Source organism: Sinohyriopsis cumingii, chromosome 8, assembly GCF_028554795.1.
Source record: "Sinohyriopsis cumingii isolate HCF-2022 chromosome 8, ASM2855479v2, whole genome shotgun sequence".
NCBI lineage: Eukaryota > Metazoa > Mollusca > Bivalvia > Unionida > Unionidae > Sinohyriopsis > Sinohyriopsis cumingii.
This window is the reverse complement of record NC_142968.1, coordinates 19,586,066-19,608,079: the sequence shown is the minus strand read 5'-3', so window position 1 is coordinate 19,608,079 and position 22,014 is coordinate 19,586,066. Positions and strand designations below refer to the sequence as shown.

Genomic DNA, 22,014 nt, shown 5'->3' with positions numbered 1-22,014 from the left:
ATAGACAAATATACTGATAGGAGGCCCTAAGCGGCAAAGTGGTCTAAAGCGCTCACTGTTATGGATCACTGTCACATCACCTCTGTCTGCGTGGGTTTGAGTCTCAGGCTCGGTCTATGTGGTACATGAGAAAGCTTGCCAGTAGCTTTTCGTGGTTCCGTGGTTCTTTCCATGGTTTTCCTGGGTTCTTCCTCCAACATTTATACTGGTCGGCTTGTATAGCCTATCTTGAGCTGAAAAATGGCATTAAACCCTATAACAACAACAACAGCAGCAACAATAGACCAATACAATGATGATCTGGATGTATCTTTCGTGTGTGTTACCTGTTGATTTTGATCAATGAGATGATCTTGAATGGCTAAGCTTGTTGCTTCTGTTGAACTAGATATTATATTTGGCATCCAGATTTTACAAGACTTGGTAAATAGGTTTTTAGCACCAAGATCATGAATGACTTTGATTGTAAGCAATTGACTATGGACATTAAAGGAAAATAAAGCTTTTATTAGACTATGTTCTTTGTAAGATATTTAAAGTCTGCAAGATATCAAGTTTGCAAGATGGCTCACACAGACTTATGTTCTTACAATATTACATAATCCTGCCTAGTGAGATGGTTAACCATTACGGTGTGCAAACTTGGTGAACCCACTTGAGTCTCTTGTTTTTTTTTTTTCCTCCTCAACATTGACTCCATAGCTATGTGAATTTTGTTATAATTGGCAATGGAAATTGCGGTGGAATTTTTCCCACAGATTGGGCATATTGATTTAGGCGATGGAAATCGCAGTGGAATTTTTCCCACAGATTGGGCATATTGATTTAGGCGTCCAGGATGTTACATTTTGTCTGTGTTAGATGTTTGAACAAATAATTTCATACATCAGTTTCATGCAGGGCCTGATATTTCATTTTTGATTCACAGGTCCAGGACTAGTTAGGTCCTACATTGCCCAGGTCTGCGTCAGCTAAGCATTTAAGCCTTATATGTGAATATATACTGCAGTGTACAGAATGCAAATGCAGGGTAAATTAATATAAATGCAAATTAAAAATTCAGAGATCTAGATATGTTTTTGATGATGGAGTCATAAATTGTTTCCTTATTTATTCGGTTACCATAAATATAAAAAAAAATGATATATTTTTCCTTATCATGATTTACTATTTTCAGAAATTCCCTAGGCATATAATGTTTGCTTTCATAACAGAAATTTAAACCTTTACTCAGAAACGTCTTACATGTTATTTTTCATAACATAATTTCCAGTGAGGAGGTAGAAATTGGGGTCAGGGCCTCACTGCAGCGGTATGTTTGCCATCCTGCCATGGGCACAGACACCAATGTGTCCTGCTGTGCAGCAAGTACTGCACTTGTTGCAGACAAATTCCCTTGTGTTTGAGTTTGCTTCCCTGATAAATCAGTACATAAACATTCTCATTTTGAATAGCTGGTAAACCAGTGGAGTAGATGATTGATTTTAGCTGAAGTTGAGAAAAGACAAACATTTTTGATTGACAAAGGTCAAGCTTAGACTGGTGTTCAAATTTGTTGATTTTTGATGATGTATAAATGCAGAATAATTATTCAGAGTTTTATATGATTCTTGGATACAGATACTTGTATATGGTAAATAGAATTGCAAAGTTCCTTGTACCCAAAAAATGTTTGGCAGTATGTAATGGTACTCCTCATATTGGGTCATAGTCAGAGCTGTGATGCTCAAGGCTTTCTGCTATACATTTTTCTTGGCATTGGAAGTAGGAAATTATACTCCAGATTTTAAAATCTTGAAATTGAAAAATAGAGCCTGTTGTTGGTTGGTAAAGTTTTATTATGAATTGGTTAAAATTTGGGCCGATCACATGCATTGCTTTTTCACACTGAACCATTGTGGTAGAGATTTTTAAAATTTGATTTTTAGGAAACATTGTAACAAGTATTTGTTATTGCTTGCACAGTTTTCAAATTATGCCATCTTCTTGGAAGTGCAGCTTTACATCACAGTAGCAAATATGAATACTGTATATGGGAACCCATTTCAAATGAACCCCAGGAATTTAAATATTGTATATGGCAACCCATGTAAAATGAACTCCCAAGGATTTAACTATTGTATATTGGAACCCATGTAAAATGAACTCCAAGTATTTAAATGCTGTATATGGAAACCCATTTAAAATGAACTCAAAGTAGTTAAATACTGTATTTGGGAACCATTTAAATGAACTCCAAGTATTAAAATGTTGTATATTAGAATCCATTTAAAATGGACTCCAAGAGTTAATAAATTTGTTCATTAAAACTAAATTTTATAATAATTTTATATTAAATAGTACTAAATTTTATAGTAATTATAGTCAAAATAGGGAAATGTAATCATTTGACTTTTTTAATACAGTGTTTCATCATAGCATTCATTATGTTAGAGTTAAAAATAAAATTTTCACTGTAAATCAACAGAAATGAAGAACTCAGCTGGCAGTATTGCATGTTGAATTTGTCCTGTCCATCTGTACATCCATCTGTGTGTACATCATGACAGGCTTGCTAGCAAGTCCATATGTACATCCATCTGTGTGTACATCATGACAAGCTTGTTAGCAAGTCCATCTGTGTGTACATCATGACAAGCGTGTTGGCAAGTCCATCTGTACATCCATCTGTGTGTACATCATGACAGGCTTGTTAGCAAGTCCATCTGTACATCCATCTGTGTGTACATCATGACAAGCTTGTTGGCAAGTCCATCTGTACATCCATCTGTGTGTACATCATGACAAGCTTGTTAGCAAGTCCATCTGTACATCCATCTGTGTGTACATCATGACAAGCTTGTTGGCAAGTCCATCTGTACATCCATCTGTGTGTACATCATGACAAGCTTGTTAGCAGGTCCATCTGTACATCCATCTGTGTGTACATCATGACAAGCTTGTTAGCAAGTCCATCTGTACATCCATCTGTGTGTACATCATGACAAGCTTGTTGGCAAGTCCATCTCTACATCCATCTGTGTGTACATCATGACAAGCTTGTTAGCAAGTCCATCTGTACATCCATCTGTGTGTACATCATGACAAGTTTGTTAGCAAGTCCATCTCTACATCCATCTGTGTGTACATCATGACAAGCTTGTTAGCAGGTCCATCTGTACATCCATCTGTGTGTACATCATGACAAGTTTGTTAGCAAGTCCATCTCTACATCCATCTGTGTGTACATCATGACAAGCTTGTTAGCAGGTCCATCTGTACATCCATCTGTGTGTACATCATGACAAGCTTGTTAGCAAGTCCATCTGTACATCCATCTGTGTGTACATCATGACAAGCTTGTTAGCAGGTCCATCTGTACATCCATCTGTGTGTACATCATGACAAGCTTGTTAGCAAGTCCATCTGTACATCCATCTGTGTGTACATCATGACAAGCTTGTTAGCAGGTCCATCTGTACATCCATCTGTGTGTACATCATGACAAGTTTGTTAGCAAGTCCATCTCTACATCCATCTGTGTGTACATCATGACAAGCTTGTTGGCAAGTCCATCTGTACATCCATCTGTGTGTACATCATGACAAGCTTGTTAGCAGGTCCATCTGTACATCCATCTGTGTGTACATCATGACAAGCTTGTTAGCAAGTCCATCTGTACATCCATCTGTGTGTACATCATGACAAGCTTGTTGGCAAGTCCATCTGTACATCCATCTGTGTGTACATCATGACAAGCTTGTTAGCAAGTCCATCTGTACATCCATCTGTGTGTACTTCTTGATCCAGTTTTCAAAATGGTTTTAGAAACATAACTTCTTAGTCAATTGTTTTTTTCATTTAAAATCTTCTATAATGTAAGAACTCCCAAAACCTCAAATCTTTCTTGTAAGTTAAAGTCATGTGATACAAGATCCTTTCAAACTTCCAAACTAAGGTGACTTGAAGTCCATTCATGGAAATATTTTACTTGATTTACAGAAAGCAGCGTTCCAGTGGATCCTAGAGTAATTGAGTGCATGGCCCATGGAGTGATGGAAATGTTTTTACCCAACTTGCAGAAGTCAAAAAGTCTATTAAATGAAGTGTTGTAAGTTTGGTTTGGTTTGATATTTTGATAATTTTGGCACAGCAATAACCTGAAGGTCATGTTATGCTGAGTCAAATAAAGTCTCTTGTACAAGGACATACCACAGTAGCCAATCCATGCTGATCTGATGGTGGAATTAAACCCACACCATTCTGGTCACGAATCTAAGCCCTTAGCCATTGATCCATCATGGCTTGTTTAGTGTTATTAGACACTTATTTACCAAATTTAATGTCCTTTTTATTTGAAACAGGAATTATAATTTCTAATGTATGCCTGTGAGTATGCATTGTCTGAAACAATATTTGTATCAGTACTATGGTTTCTTCTTTGAATTTGTTTTAAAGCTACGTTAAAATCCAAATCACATCACAGCAGCACACATCTTCTTTAAATGTGTTACCCAATCATAATACCTGAGGGAGACTACTACTACCTCACAAATCCAGCCCTCCCAGAAATTACTTTTAGCTAAAGGGAGGTAAAAGTTGTCTGCCGACCTAGGTAGTGGTCAGGCAGAGTGATCTCCACTTAGGTATAAGGATTGATGGCAAAACCCATGAACCTGTCAGTTACTACTGCTGCTTGTGCCAAGAAACATGCTCTCATCATGAGACACTTAACAAAAGCTTGAATCTATTTGGAAGATATACCATTACCAGCTGGAGGAGTTTTTCCCATCTAAGGAAAGTATTCTATATTTCTAACTTTTTCTCTTCCTATTCTGACAGAATTCTGCCTTTACAACTTGCTAACACTTTGTCAACATCACACATTAAGGTACTTTCACAGGGTACCTAAGCGACTTCACATTAAGTTCCGTCTGTAATTATTTTATGTACTTGTAAGTCTCTAGTACTTATATAAACCCCTAATATATGTGTAATTCCATTACAAATGGGTACATATCAGTGAGTTTCAATTCCAAGGCATTCATATCGTCCAGGTACCAAACATCAATGCTTTTACTTGAACAGGTGGCCTGTGGGCCTTTTTCCATGTTTGTAATTGTCTCATAATGGATATTGTCACACCTACCTTGTAAGCATCTATGACAGTGCCTCACTTTCCTTTTATGTAAAGGGTTTTGTGTGTAATGTAGATGCTTGTGTACATTTCTATATTGCTTCTGCTTTGGTTGGACAAGTACATGTAAGCTTTGTATACACGGTTTACTCAGTTGCTTCTTGCTCATGCATGTTTTTATACATTATATGTTTTGCTCTAATTGTCTAACAGAATAGAACTATGGGCAAAGAGTAGAAATGCACAGCTAAACCTTTCCTCAGTGTGAGAATGTCTGGTGAACAAGGGAGATAAATTAATCCTTACTCTTCAGACACAAAGCGCCAGACAATGGCACACTTCGAAACAGCTCTGGCACCCGAGTCACCACCACAGGACTCAGCATTATTGGCAGCTCCTATCTGCCTTGCCTCATCAGGGTTCAACTATATTTTTATTGCAGAACGGTGAGTGAAAGAGCTAAACAAACAGCCAAGTTCACTCTTGCTCAGCAGACATACAGACTGATAACATAGATCAAACATCCCTTAACCCATCTCAACATGATGATTCTGATGACATACTTCCACACAGACGGCCTTTGTCACTCTCTGCCAGCTAAGTTTTAAGCATTACAGGAGACCTTAGCCTCACCTTGTGCAACCAAGAAGATGTTGCATGTTCTTGAGTGATGTCATCAATTCTACACTGTTTTTGATGTCATGGGAAGATTCACCCTTGCAAACCTCCATTGAGGATGTTTTCCACCTTTGTCCCCTGAAGTTCTGGGCTCCTCCTCCCACTGCATGAACAACCTGGACCAGAGCTCCAGCACCTGTTGATCTTGTGATGAAATGGAAGATACCAATTTCAGTTACTTCTGCAGGTTGGGAGATTTACAGTCTGACAAGCCTTCATCATCAGTTAATAGGCACATGGCATTCATGGGAGTCCATCTCAAGAATGGCTCAAGTACTGAACAGAACCGCTCAACACACATTGGCCAATGCTGTAACCAAATCTACAATTTATAATTGGTGGAACAGGCTAAGCTGCAATAACATCCTTTACCTTCTGTTTAACAGCCAGTTTGAAGAAGTCCAAAAACAAGCCATCAAGGAGACAAATTTTCCTCCCCTGCAACTACAGCACCAATATGGTGATAGTATAGGAAATCAACAAAAGGACCCAAAGGCCACATATAGGACTCAAACCTCTGAACACCATTCTATTGGAGCTCCACCCAGTGAAAGCCACAGGTCTTGCAAACCAAAGTGGATAAAACACCAAGAGAGTCCTATCGTTTGTTCCAATGTTTCTCCTCCCAACAGTCTCCTCCTCTAAAATAAGGACATCATCTCCACTCCACTCCACTCTTTCCACACATCCTGTCAATGGAAAGCTCCAATTCCTTGCAGCTGAATGGGACAAGCTTTGCCATAATGATCCATGGACTTGAGAAGTGGTTTCCAAGGAACTCTGTATCACTTTTCACACTCCTTCTTCTGTGCTCAAAATCCCAACAGTTAAAAACATCCCAAGGGACCCATTCAAAACCACCACATTGCAGTAAGAAAATTCTTCAGGGTTTTATTCCAGACTTGTCTTGGTCTCAAAAGCAAACGGCACTCTGCATCCAGTTATCAACGTAAGTGCTCTCCGTCGGCTCATTCACGCCCCTTGATTCTCAAATGGAGACACCACAGCCCGTTTTGAATGCCATTAAAGAGGGAGACTTCAGCATCAATGTGGATGTAAAAGATGCATACCCTTATGTCCCTATTCACAAGGCTTTCAGGGTGTTCCTGTAATTCACCTGTAACATCATATGTCAATTCAGTGTACTCCCACTGGGACAACATCAGCCCATGGGTCTTCACTCATCTGATGAATGAAGTAATGGCACATGTCTGGACCATTTTATGGCAGCAACATCAAGTTACCAGGACAGTATCCTGCAGAAACATCAGATAAGTTACATCTGAACATTCCATGATAACCCTTGCTACACTGCTTACCAACCTGGGCTTTCCTTTTAAGGAAAATTCTATTTGCATGGGAATTCCTTTGCCTACAAGGCTTGCTCAACGTGGCAGTGGTCCTTATTGTCCAAGTCACCTTTCTATGTGCCTATTATGAATGGTTCTTCTGTCCCAACATAGGTCAAAAGTTTGCCAACTGGATCAACCTCTCAACCATCTGCACACAGTTGAGGCACCATCTGCACACAATTGAGGCAACATAACTTAAATCATGGCAGGTATACCTCTGCAAGTACAACATCCTGAGATTACATTCTGTACCTATGCAAGTATAGAAGGGTGGGGGATCCCACATACTACCATCCTTTTGGGAAGCCAGCGGTGCATGGTCTCCTCATGCACAAAATCTTATGGAGATGAGAGACGTTGTGAAAGCCTGGACTGTTTTAATGTGATGGGAGTTCTCATTTTGTCTGATTACTCTACGTGGTGATTTATTTCAAATGACAAGGAGGAGCGAAGTCTCAGACTCTTACATCCTGGTGTAGGACTTTCTAACGTGGTGTTGTCAACAACAAATCCAAGTACAAGCTCACCATATCCCAGGATGCCTAACATGTTAGCCAAGTCTTTGTCCTGGAACAATCAACTAATACACACAGAATGGTCCCTCCTTCTCTTAGTTTTCACTCAGATGTGTACCCGATAGGACCAACCATTGGTGGACCTGTTTGTGACAAAGTGGAATACCAAACTCCCATCCTTGTATCTCCAGTCCCAGAATCAAAAGCCTGTGCAGTCAATGCTCAATTGATAGATTGGAATGGCCTGGATGCATATGCCCACCCTCCAACACCTCTGTTGATAGATTGGAACAGCCTTGATGCATATGGCCACCCTCCAACACCTCTTTTGATAGATTGAAACAGCCTGGATGCATATGCCCACCCTCCAACACCTCTGATTCCAAAAGTGATACAGAAAGCAAGAGAATCAGAGCATTGTCTTATCCTCATTGCACCATTCAGATGGGAGAAGCCATGGATCAGTGACCTCATCAATCTCGCAACTTAAGGTCTTTGGAAATTTAAGATTTTCCCTCCTCAAACAACCGAAATAGCATTGTTTCATTCTCAACCCAGAGCTACTGAACTTGTTCATCTGGATCATATTAAACAGGCCCTCAGAAATTCTCAAAACCAGTTGTGGAGAGAATCCTTTTACCAAGAAGCCCTCTACTATGAAAGCAAATGGCACGTTTTCACCCAGTCATGTACAAACGAACACACATCTATACTGCAATAGCTAACTTTCTCTGGCTCTTTGAAGAGAGAAAGTTTGCACCAAGTGCAATAAAAGGTTACCACCCCATGATCACTGACACCTTTTTTTGTCACCATGGAAGTGAGGATCTCGGACAAAAGAATGATTTGTCCAACTTTCCCTCAATCTTTGAGTATACGTGGACAAAAACTTTAGTCCTGTGCCAAAAGTGGAACCTATCTTGGGTATTAACCTGGCTGAACAAGATACCTTTTGAACCACTCTGAACGGCATCTCTGGTGCACCTTTCATACAAAAGCTGTGTCCTTATGGCATTAGTGATGGCAGGCAATATTAGCGAGTACAGATCTGAATTACTTGCAGTTCTGAGAAGACAGGTCAGTCTTACTTAAGATGGTATCCTCTTTTATCCTCCTTCATCACCAAGAACAGGCTGCCATCCATGGGTAACCAGCCTTTCCTCATAAAAGCTCTGTCTAGTCTGGACACGTCAGCTCAAAACCACCTACAAGACCCAGTTCAGGCTTTGAAGTGGTACCTTAATAGAAAAGAGCCACTGTGTTGAGGGAGATTGCACCTATTTTTACCTCTGAAGAAGAACAGGAGGATAAATGAACACAGACTATCTTATCTACTTGTTGAGAAATAATTCCAGCTCAAATGAACTTCTTATGCATTTTGGCTCACAAGGTTAGAGCAGTTGCCACCAGCATGGCATTTGACCGGAACTGTTCTCTAGCCAGCATCTTTTAAGCCATGGGATGGAGATCGGAGTCCACATTCTCCTGCTTTTATCTCCGAGACTTGTCTTCCCAGAGGGCCCAGTTCTATCTGGTATGACCTGTATCTGCAGCTGAACAGGTCATCCTTATAAGGCCGATCGACAGTTTCTTGAGATGCAGCTTCATGACTTCCACTGGATTTGTTGTGGGGGGGGAGGGAATTTTTCTTATTTCAAGCTGTGCCCCGACAGACAGGTTACCTAGAAGCTGTCTCACATACTTTAGGGGGACTGGAGATGGTATCTTCAGGGTAAGGGGATGTACTGCCCTCCACGTCTTACTTATTTTCCTAAGGTATTATGATTAGGTAATATATTTAAAGAAGAAGCCAATTTTTCATTGTAAAATGTTTCTTTGAGAATACTTACTCAATCATAATACATATACACCCTCCCGACTTCCCCGCAGTTACATCCATAGAGAGCATGCCTTCTGCTCCAGTAGTAACTGACAGGTTCATGGGTTTTGCTGCTGATCCTTATACCTAAGGGAAGATCACTCTGCCAGACCCACCTAGGTAACCTTTAGCTCCCTTTAGCTATATGGGGGTGGGGGCTAGATTTTCAAGGTAGTAGTAGTTTCCTGAGGTATTATGATTGGGTAAGTAGTCTCTAAGAAGCATTTTACTAGGAAAAATTGGTTCCCTTTTTGTCTTACCTATTTTAGAGAAAAATGTGATATATAGCAATCATATTGTTGCCAGGCATTATAGTCTGACTATACCTCCCTGTTTGTTTGTAAACCCCCTTCTGATTTAAAAAATGAAAAGCACAAATGAGATAAAAGATGCTCAGAACTTAATCAGTTCATTTATTGATTTGTAATTTCAAATTTGATTATGCGCAGGGGGGCCCCAACACTGTTATTGTGTGTGGGTTTCACTCTAAACAGTTTTCAGTGGAAGGATAACCGTGCTTGCCAGTCATTTCCAGTTCCTGGACAAGTCCATTTTCAGTGAAGGAGTGTAAGCAAGACTACACATGAATGTACACAGAAGGAAAATACTGTGTCGTCTACTTCCAATATTTACATTGTCAAATCAAGAAAAGGAAACGTATGACAACTACAAATTTGCCTTTCCCATGGATTTAACAAGTGGTATAATTTCTATGTTCGTGTATGCAAAGAGATATAATTCCAAACTTGCAACATTATGGTAGTTTACAGAATTATCCAGCAGTTACTGAATAGGATGAACTATGTCACAATGTTGTCTGAGGAAAAGAGTCTCGCCCATAGTGTATGTGATACGGTACCGTGTTAGTATGGAAAGTCCTTTAAGCATGAAAGGTGTGGAGAATGCCAGTGTTAGGGCCACTATGGTCAGTCAGGTTATAAATCAATGAATGAATTGACTAAGTTATTTGCATTTTTTATCACATTAAAGTTTTGTGTTATTGAAATTGATAGGGGGCTACAAACAAATGGGGAGGTATAGTAAGACTAAATTAGTGTTATCTTAATGTTAAAGCAAAGAAAAAACATTCCACAGAACTCTGTTAAAATTGAACATGTTGCAGACATTGTTGTAGGGTTTAATGCCATTTTCAGCACAGGATATAATATACATGGTGGCCAGTATAAATGGTGGAGGAAGAACCCAGGAAAATCCCAAAAAGAACCACCAACCCATGAGAAGCTGCTTGCAAGCTTTCTCACATATTCACATGGGCCAAATCCAAGACTCGAACCCACATAGACAGAGGTGAGATGGCAGTGATCTGTAACAGCAGTGAGTGCTTTAGACCACTTGGCCACTTGGGGACCCCTGTTACAGATATTAAACCTGCCTTAATCAGTTACTTGCAAGAAGTCAAAGACAAAAGATGACTGTGGTTAAAAAACACTACCAAAGCAGAGTTATCTTTTTCAGGAAGTTTGGGCAATAATAAAGGTATTAAGCCTATAACAGGTAAATTATATATTGCTATGTTTGTGCTAACTGTACTAAGTCCACCTTTAAAGATTACATGAGATTCTAATGTAATCCGTTTTCAAATAAGGCTTACTGTGCCATATACAGCTATTGTACAATACGTTTTCAAATAAGACTTGCTATGCCATATACAGCTATTCTGCAATTCATTTTCAAATAAGGCTTGCTATGCCATATACAGCTATTCAACAATACGTTTTAAAATAAGGCTTGCTATGTAATATACAGCTATTCTACAATCCGTTTTCAAATAAGGCTTGCTATGCCATATACAGCTGTTCTACAATATGTTTTCAAATAAGGCTTGCTATGCCATATACAGCTATTCTACAATTCGTTTTCAAATAAGGTTTGCTATGCCATATACAGCTATTCTACAATCCGTTTTCAAATAAGGCTTGCTATGCCATATACAGCTATTCTACAATATGTTTTCAAATAAGGCTTGCTATGCCATATACAGCTATTCTACAATACATTATTCAGTGCATTCCATATTATTAGTAGCTGTTTATATTTCCAGACAAGGGAATAATGTCCTTATATGGCACACAAAAAAAACGAGGCCGAAAATTGAAGTAGTCTTAAGTTGAACTAATATGGTCAATGAAAATATTGAATATAGAAGATAAACAATATTTTACATATATTTCTAAAATGATATTCTGGTATTAAATAAGAGAAATATTTAATTTCTCTTGGTATATATAAGGAACATGTTCAAAATTTTATAGTAGACTGAAAAGTGCTGGGTGTGAATCGCACCTGACTTCTCTGTTGATTACGCATAGACTCATGTTAGTACCCTGTCCACAAAGTTGGAGTACTAATATTAGTACTATGTACAGACCATTTTTGAGTTTTAATTGCAATTTTAGAGTCTGGTAATAATTTGCTGAATTAATTAAAAGTTACCTAGCAAACATTTTGCAACAAGAACACATGGACAGATCAAGATATTTGTTTGATTTAGTTGAACCCTTTTTTCAAGTTAATATTCAGGCATGAAAGAGCTCTTAATTTTAGTGGGAATTCACTTTTCTGTGCTACAGATAACTGCTGAGATTGGAACATGTATTCCAACCTTACATAATGGTTACCTGCAATCAACAGCAATCTCTCTCATCCATCAAGTCTGATTTTTCCTAACTGTCATAGCCCACTTGTATTTTCACACTAATTAAAATCATTTTCCTATAACAGCAAAAATTGTTACATTGAAAATCTCAATCCAGAGTTAAGTGGCATGTAAGAAAAATATATGTTTTTAACACATTTGTTTTTTTTACCCTTGGGTGTTGGTTTAGGAGAGTTTTCACTTTGATATTGATGCTAGCAATAGTTCAACATAATACAGTCAGTTTCTTTTGTTTTTGTTTTAGGCAAGGTCAGGCAATATCATTAGAAACAGTTCAACAGGAAAATGCCAAATTTGCAGATACTGATACTGTCAAAGAAATTACAGCCACTGTAAGTAAATCTTTTGAGGTTCCAGAAGTGGTCTGAACGTTGTATCACATAATCCTTTATTGTTACAGTTTCTGAAGAACTTGTTTGCTTTGACTTAAGAAAATGTCTCACCCTGTGGGTTTCAGAACCACATGAAATGGTCTTTCTTTTACCCAGTTTGGAATGAAGTATGTAGTATTCTTTTTAACAGAGTGCCACATGGTCACTCTAGCATGTTGTGTTAATAGAGCATGGTACTAGCATGGTCTTGCAATATAGCATTGTCCATGAATATAGCACTGTCCTTCAATATAGCATTGTCCCTTAATATATCATTCATGAATGCATCATGGTCATTCACTATTAGCATTGTTTTTCACTAAAGCATGGTCCCTTAATATAGCATTGTCATTCACTATAGCATGGTCCCTCCATACAGCATCCTTCACTGTAGCATGGTTCCTTCATATAGGTGGCACTATTTTGCATAGGGTTAGATATTTAAAGAGAAAAGAATTTCCCTTGCTTTCCTCACTGGTTATAAATGGCTATTTAAAAAAGACCTTGTATACCTTAGGTATAGTTCAAAGAACCTTTAATTCCATTTATTTTGGTGATCGATTGATGGGTGTAATATGAGTTATAGAGTATACAGCTTGGCCTTACTCCAGATGTGCACCTTTCAAAAAAGTGCTAGCTCCACTTGGTCATTTTCACCTCCTGAACTTCAGAGGTTGATTGTATGAAAAAGAGCCAAAAACTTTTAAAAAATATTTTATATATTTGTTAATTCATTCATTGCACTTTCAGAAGCTGGTATTGTCTAGTCTGGCAAATTTCATTTTCCCTGTTTTAATAGCTGCTATGGATAGTGTACTTTTTGACTAATTCAGGCTGATTTTTTGAGCACACGGAGCAGTCATTTTAGTTAGCAGTGTGCTTACATCATGTACAGTTTCCAAAAGTACAATATCCAAAGAACTGTCAGCCACATTACATTAAAGTAGCATAGAAGTATGCCAACATTCTCTCCACTGTGTATGTTTTAAATGCAAACAACTTCACCTTACATACATCACTTTCTCAAAAGTACATAATAACTGGTGAGCACCCCCATAGCATCGTCCTTTGCTATAGCATGGTCCCTTCATATAGTATGGTCTCATATAAGGTGGGTACGGTCATGAATACCAATTTGGGATGACAGAAGAATCTGCTCAGTTTAGGACTACCTCACAACATGGCACTCATTTCTGACTCCCCTGAAGTATAACACCACCTCACAACATGGCACTCATTTCTGACCTTCCAGAAGTATAATACTACCTCACAACATTGTACTCATTTCAGACTCCCCAGAGTTACTAGACTATCACACATTATTACTGATTCCCCTCAAGAAGTTTATAGTGATTGATCATTGAATGATGTTTGTATGTTTTTGACAGACTGGTTGATGACATCCCTAAGGTGATGCAGAACAGAGTACCCTGAGCAAAGCACAAGCCTTATATTTCTTAGCTCTTGGTTAAAAACTAAAACTGCATAGGTGATAATGGAGTTTGTTACCGTCATTATACGATTCTTGTCCAGTCAAGAGATCCAAGTATTTGAACTAAAGAAAACTGTGTTAAGATAAACATTTGTATTCCAGCATGCAAAATTTAGATGTTGAGCCATCATTAACTGTAGACCTATTGCTGGATTTTTAGGCATACAAGCCAATAAAGGGTAATTTATGTAAGACAAACAATGCAAGACTATGTAGCTTTTGGTTCCAATCAGCCTATCCTAAATATTATTTACTTTTGTTCTTGCCCACAAGTAAAACTTTGTGCTTTCGTTTGTTTTCCAGTTATGTGGTCAGCTTGTTGTAATTGCATTTTGTTGAGTCTCATGAATGGGTGACAGTTATGCTGTAGGATCTCATGCTACAATGGCTGACAAGATGCCATATGGTCTTGTGCCACAATGACTGACAAGATGCCAAATGGTCTTGTGTCACAGTTAGCATGTGCATTTGGTATTTAAGCTAAATGATGTCTATTTTGGCTTGGAGGAGTTTCATTCCTTCTGTAACTAATTACATCATGTCTACAATTACCCCTCTCCTTATGCATTAGTTGCATTCCCATGCAAGCTGTGTAATTTGAAAATCAAATCAAAGTTTTTGTTTTCACTTCCATTAATTGTCATAAACAATATGCAATTCAGTTCACTTTGATACCATTAATTTTAGTATTTACAAATCCTAATATTTTTGTTTCAGACTAATTATTTCATTATAGTCTTCAAAAATATAAATAAAATTAAAAAAATTCATATCCAATCGGGTTTAGTAAAATTCACATAAGTCAGAGACCTATATTTGGATGTCATTAAATGTAGTTTATACTCTTTATGATAAAAAAATTCTATATTTAGTGGTACTGGCCATTCAAGTTTATGTCAAAAGAAATTCTAATAGGTAGAGAAACTTTCTTTGATCTTAAGAGTGGTTATCTTTCCTGATTATAGCTGTACAAGTTGAGTGTTTCTATCAATAGTAAATCACTTTCGTAGAAATGCTTCTGATAGTTACTTGCAAAAAAGATGTTTCTGTAAAAATATTCTTTGAATGTTTTAGATCTCTAATAGAAATAAGAGTTTTAGATCTCTAGTGGAAATAAGAGTTTTAGATCTCTAATGGAAATAAGAGTTTTAGATCTCTAATGAAGATAAGAGTTTTAGATCTCTAATGGAAATAAGAGTTTTAGATCTCTAATGGAAATAATAGTTTTAGATCTCTAATGAAAATAAGAGTTTTAGATCTCTAATGGAAATAAGAGTTTTAGATCGAACTATTTAGAGCAATATTGGTATTTTTTCGTGGTCATAACAATTATGAATTTTGGTATGTTTTAAGTTATCTCCCTTCAATCTTGTTTAACATCATATAACTCGACAGACTATTTTTATTCTTATTACTTGAATTAAGGATCCAAAATATAATAACTTTTGATGCATATTCAATTAAGGATTCTTTCCTTTATGATGTTTCATACAGTTATCAGTTTTTAAATGATATATTTCTAAATGCAAAAGAAACTTTGAATTTATTATATATCATAGAAGTATAAGCTGTAACAACATTTATAAAAAGTATGAAACACAGATAATTTAGCAATTTTGTATTTTTGCAGATGGAAGAAGCCAAAAGATATTATACAAAACTGGTTGCTTTGAAAAAGGAAATGCAATCCCTTGCTGACAAATCTGAAAAACTGAAGGTAAATATTTATGCATGTAAACAACAGAAACATTTTGCATTGCAAACTATTTACTGGGGAACATTTCATGATCCCCTCCAAGATCTTAAATAGGACAGTCTGTTTCAAAGGAATTCTGTTACCCACATCAAGCTGACATATAATCTTTCATTCCTTTCATACGGTAGCAGTTTGTGGAATTCATGGTTACTACAAACAACAAATATAAAGGTACAGTGAACAGTGATTGTTTTATAGAAATCCTTTTGTTAATCAGTGAATGTAACTTCTAATGTAAAGGTCATTTTTTAATGCCAGACCATGAAAATTGATACCAGAAAAAGTAGATCAGTTCATAGTATTTGCTAATTTATTCTACTATTCTGTTTAATGTACAGTATTCTGTTTAATAGTACAGTTTGCTATTTAGTAGTAGAGAATGCTGTTTAATAGTACAGTTTGCTGTTTAATAGTAGAAAATGTTGCTTAATAGTACATTTTGCTGTTTAATAGAGAATGCTGCTTAATGGTACAGTGTACTGTTTAATAGTACAGAATGCTGTTTAATAGTACTGTGTGATGTTTAATAGTAGAACATGCTGTTTTATAGTACAGTTTGCTGTTAATAGTAGAGCAAGATGTTTAATGGCAGATCATCCCATTCAACAGTACAGTATTCTGTTTGATAGTAGGCAATGCTGTTTAACAGTGCAGTTTGCTGTTAACAGTTTAATATTAGAAGATTCTGCTTGATAGTACAGTATGCTGTTTAATAGTAGAGAATGCTGTTTAATAGTACAGTTTGCTGTTTAGTAGTAGAGAATGCTGTTTAATAGTACAGTTTCCTGTTTAATGGTAGAAAATGTTGCTTAATAGTACAGTATGCTGTTTAATAGTAGAAAATGTTGCTTAATGGTACAGTGTGCTGTTTAATAGTACGTAATGCCGTTTAATAGCAGTGTGATGTTTAATAGTAGAGCATGCTGTTTTATAGTACAGTATGCTGTTTAATAGTAGAACATGCTGTTTAATGGCAGAACATCCCATTCACCTGTACAGTAATCTGCTTAATAGTAGAGAATGCTGTTTAATATTACAGTTTGCTGTTTAATAGTACTGTTTGCTGTTTAATATTAGAAAATTCTGCTTGATAGTACAGTTTGCTGTTTAATTGTAGAAACTGTTGCTTAATAGTACAGTTTGCTGTTTAGTAGTAGAGGATGCTGTTTAATAGTACAGTTTGCTGTTTAATAGTATAAAATGTTGCTGAATAGTGCAGTTTGCTGTTTAATAGTAGATAATGCTGCTTAACGGTACAGTGTGCTGTTTAATAGTACAGAATGCCTTTTAATAGTAGAGTGTGATGTTTAATAGTAGAGCATGCTGTTTTATAGTACAGTTTGCTGTTTAATAGAGAATCCTGTTTAATAGTACAGTATGCTGTTTAATAGTAGAACATGCTGTTTAATGGCAGAACATCCCATTCAGCTGTACAGTAATCTGTTTAATAGTAGAGAATGGCGTTTAATAGTACAATGTGATGTTTAATAGTAGAGCATGCTGTTTTATAGTACAGTTTGCTGTTTAATAGCAGAGAATGCTGTTTAATAGTACAGTTTGCTGTTTAATAGTAGAGAATGCTGTTTAATAGTACAGTTTGCTGTTTAATAGTATAAAATATTGCTTAATAGTATAGCTTGCTGTTGAATAGCAAAAAATGCTGTTTAACAGTACAGTGTGCTGTTTAATAGTACAGAATGCTGTTTAATAGTACAGTGTTATGTTTCATAGTAGAGCATGCTGTTTAATAGTACAGTTTGCGATTTAGTATTAGAAAATGATGCTTAATAGTACAGTATGCTGTTTAATAGTAGAGAATGCTGTTTAATAGTACAGTTTGCTGTTTAATAGTAGAGAATGCTGTTTAATGGCAGAACATCCCATTCAACAGTACAGTATTCTTTTTAATTTGTAGAGAATGCTGTTTAATAGTACAGTTTGCTGTTTAACAGTAGAGAATGCTGTTTAATAGTACAGTTTGCTGTTTAATAGTATAAAATGTTGCTTAATAGTATAGTTTGCTGTTTAATAGTAGAGAATGCTGCTTAACGGTACAGTGTTCTGTTTAAAAGTACAGAATGCCGTTTAATAGTATAGTGTGATGTTTAATAGTAGAACATGCTGTTTTACAGTATAGTTTGCTGTTTAGTAGTAGAGCATGCCTTTTAATGGCAGAACATCCCATTCAGCAGTACAGTTTACTGTTTAATATTAGAAAATGCTGTTCACTGTTACTGTATGTTGTTTAATAGTATAGCATGTTATTTAGTAGTAGACAATGTCCGTAGCAGACCTTGAAAAGCCTTGAAAAATGAATTTGTCCCTCGAGGCCTTGAAAACACCTCGAAAATTCAAAATATTGTCTGAGTACCTTGACAAGTCTTGATTTTCTTGAAACCAAAAGGAATTAATAAATAGTTTTCATTTTACAGATTTAAAGAAAAAGGAAAAGAAAAATACCCACCCCAAAGCAAAACAATCTCGCTAAGTTTGTGCCGGAATGGAAATTTTCACATCTGGTCACTGCACAGTTGTACATTTTGAACTTTGGGTTGTATGAAGCCCAGATGTAGCTGTGGTTTAAGTTCGAATCATATGTACTCTTTGAAATGTCTGGCAGCCGATTCCATGCACTTTAATAACATCTGAGTCAGTTAATTTTTGAAGTTGGACAGTGGTGTTAGTTCAGTATGATTAGTTATCAGAGTTTTAAATGACACTTTTTTGTTTACCCAACCAGATACAAGTAGATCACCCACTGACTGTACTTGAGAGTCAGGACAATGAAATTATTTGAAGTCATTTTTACTGGCGTTAGTGATGGATTCCTTTATGAATTGATTAAATAGCAGTAATGGTTCTAAATTTGTATTTGATTAAGGCAAGGATTAGGCTAATTATGGATCTGTCTGTGTTGATAATTAAATGTCAGAATGTATACTAAAGAGGTGATTTTTACTACATGGATAAAAGTGAGTTTACAAAGTTATTTCCTCAAGTAAAATAATAAGGACAATTCATAAGAGGAAATTTCACACAAATGTGGAGGAATAAAACAAAATCTGAGGTAACTTTTACACTAATGAGACATAAACCACACTTGGGCAGCAAAATAATGATAAATATGACAAAACTAACAGATAAATTTTTCAGCCACAATCGTTGATAATTACACTTGGCTTGGTTCTGGTCCAGGTGGCAGGCACATCTGCCAACTGCTGGCTTAGTGCTGGTCCAGGTGGCAGGTACACCTGCCAACTGCTGGCTTAGTGCTGGTCGAGGTGGCAGGCACACCTGCCAACTGCTGGCTTAGTGCTGGTCGAGGTGGCAGGCACATCTGCCAACTGCTGGCTTAGTGCTGGTCCAGGTGGCAGGCACATCTGCCAACTGCTGGCTTAATGCTTGTCCAGTTGGCAAACAGATATATGGACATTCTTTCAAATCCAGCTTCTAAAACAAATTTGAATTAAGTAACAAAATTTATAATCTCGAAATATGGTTTGTACAATTAAGACGTTTGAAGAAATAAATATATTATACATGTATTTATTTTAAACTTTCTGTGGATTAAAGAGCATACATCTCCAATTTAGGCAGGTGAACAAAATTTTGGGGACAAGCAAATTTTCTGATACTACTTGTATGCAACAGGTGCATGAAAGCAAATTTGATCAGCTGTGGTATGCTGTTTAATAGTAAATTGTAGGTAAGTGATGAAACTGGTCCTGAAGTACATTGATACAGTATCCAAGATGTGACAGAGTATGCATACAGTACCAAAGATGTGACAGAGTATGCATACAGTACCAAAGATATTAAACTGCATTTTTAGACATGCTTTGTTTGTCTCAAAGGTTATTGACTGGAAATTTATTACTGGGGAAACATTAAGTGTCAGCTGTCCCTTTTAGATGTGCTTTGTTTGTCTTAAAGGTTATTGACTGGAAATTTATTACTGGGGAATCATTAAGTGTCAGCTGTCCCTGTTAGATGTGCTTTGTTTGTCTTAAAGGTTATTGACTGGAAATTTATTACCGGGGAATCATTAAGTGTTAGCTGTCCCTTTTATATATGCTTTGTTTGTCTCAAAGGTTATTAGTTTTAATTCTTTACTGGGGCATCATCAAATTGTCCTCTGTCCTATTTAGACAGGCATCATTGTTTTCGCTATTGGTTATTAGTTGGAATTCTTTACTGGGTTGTCCTCATAGTGTTCTCTGTACAATTTAGACTGGCATCACAGGTTTCTAAGGTTATTAGTTAGAATTAATTACTGGGGAATCCTCAAAGTGTCCTTTGTCCTGCTTAAAGAGGCATCATGTGCCGCAAAGGTCATCAGATAGAATTCATTGCAGGGGACTCCTAATATTGCCCTTTATTGGGTTTTGACAGGCATAATGTATCTCATAGATTATTAGTTTTCTTTACTGGGTTGCCCTCAATTGTTCTCTGTCGTATATATCAGGTATCAAGGGTTTCAAAGGTTATTGATAAGAAATAAATTACTGGGCAGTCTTCAGAGTGTCCTTTGTTCTTTATTGATTGGCATTGTGTGTTTACAAGGTTCTTAGTTACAAGTTCTTTACTGGGGATTCCTCAAAGTGTCCTCTATTCATTTTAGATGGACTTTCGTGCCATCGCAAAAGTTATTACAAATTCTTTACTGGGAATCCAGAAAATGCCCTTTGTCCTGTTGAGACAGACATTAAGGGTTTCAAAGGTTATTGATTAGAAATAAATTATTTGGTAGTCCTCAGACTATCATTTGGTAGTCCTCAGACTGTCATTTGGTAGTCCTCAAACTCATTTGGTAGTCCTCAGACTGTCATTTGGTTGTCCTCAGACTGTTATTTGGTAGTCCTCTGACTATTATTTGTTCTCTATAGATTCTTTACTGGTGAATCCTCAGTGTCTTTTATTGACAAATGTTCATCTTAATGATGTCCTTCAAGGCAGATTTAAATATTTCCAGAGGCAAGCTGTAAAACTTCAGCAGCAGAAGCAGAGGGAGGAGATACAGTTGGCTCAGCAGCATGAACGAGAAATGGAGAGAGAACGAATGCTTGAGGCAAAGATTGCCAAGAGGCAAACTTCTAAAGAGGACAAACCAGCACCTACTTGAACTGGATTGGAAATTTCCATTGTTACCATGACTGAGTTATAAACTTTATTTTAGTGGATTTACCAGTGTGTAATGCACATACACATAAACATGTACCCCATTCTGCCATTTTGAAATGTCAAATACACATACAAATAAGCATGTCCACCAGTGTACCATTTTGAGAATAAGCATGTCTCCATAGTCTACCATTTTAAAATGTCATACACATACAAAGAAGCATGTACACCAGTCTGCCATTTTCAAATGTATAATACACATACAAATAAACATGTATCCCAGTCTGCCATTTTGAAATGTGCTGGTAGATCAGGGTCTACTGGTATTGCTTTAAATAATAGTTCTAACAAATATCACATTATGCAGTAGAAGGTCTCGGTTTGCAGCTTTTGTACACTATCAGTTATTGTACATTTACATGTCAGTTATGGTACATTTACATGTCAGTTATGGTACATTTACACATGTCAGTTATGGTACATTTACACATGTCAGTTATGGTAAATTTATGCTGTTTGCAGATATGTGCAGCTTGTTCATGGTCACTTATGGTTCATTTACTTGTTTTGAAAGTCCTATGGACAGGAATTTCATTCTCACAAGAGGATGGATCCAAGCTTTTGAAATATTATTGCAGCTTTAACTGTGTATAAATTATTAAAATGTATGCTTTAGTTTAATATGTATTGTTATGAACTAAAATGTGCCATCATGCATTTGTTACTGTGTTTAGTAATGCAACTACATTCCTTAAGATGCAAGTTAATGGTTCATTTAATGGTTCATTTTATTATCATAGAAATTTGTACATATGTTTTTCATTATAGTTTGAAATAAATATTGTTAAATGTATTGCTCTGTTCTTGTGCTTATTACTTTTGTTGTAAATAACATACCATTAACATACCATTGTAAGTGTGGTATATAGCCATTAAATATATCAGCACAGTTGGTGTATCCAATTGTGATTCACCCAGAAAGTTTAAATGAGCATATAATTATTGTTTCTGCAGTAGACATTTGCTTCTATGCTCTCTAAACCCAGTGATGGGTTTG

The 22,014-nt window shown here is 36.6% G+C and overlaps 1 protein-coding gene across 3 annotated transcripts in view; it reads left to right on the top strand.

Moving 5' to 3' along the window:
• Positions 1-21,810, top strand: part of LOC149793086 (biogenesis of lysosome-related organelles complex 1 subunit 6-like) — a 28,849-nt gene extending 7,039 nt beyond the window's left edge. For all 3 annotated transcript variants that reach the window (XM_089966984.1, XM_089966986.1, XM_089966985.1), the window contains exons 3-6: positions 3,982-4,090; positions 12,462-12,549; positions 15,711-15,797; positions 20,809-21,810. In XM_089966984.1, coding sequence (XP_089823110.1) covers positions 3,982-4,090; positions 12,462-12,549; positions 15,711-15,797; positions 20,809-20,958 — 434 coding nt within the window. In that variant the 3' untranslated portion in view covers positions 20,959-21,810. The remainder of the gene's footprint in view (positions 1-3,981; positions 4,091-12,461; positions 12,550-15,710; positions 15,798-20,808) is intronic.
• Positions 21,811-22,014: the final 204 nt, after the last annotated feature.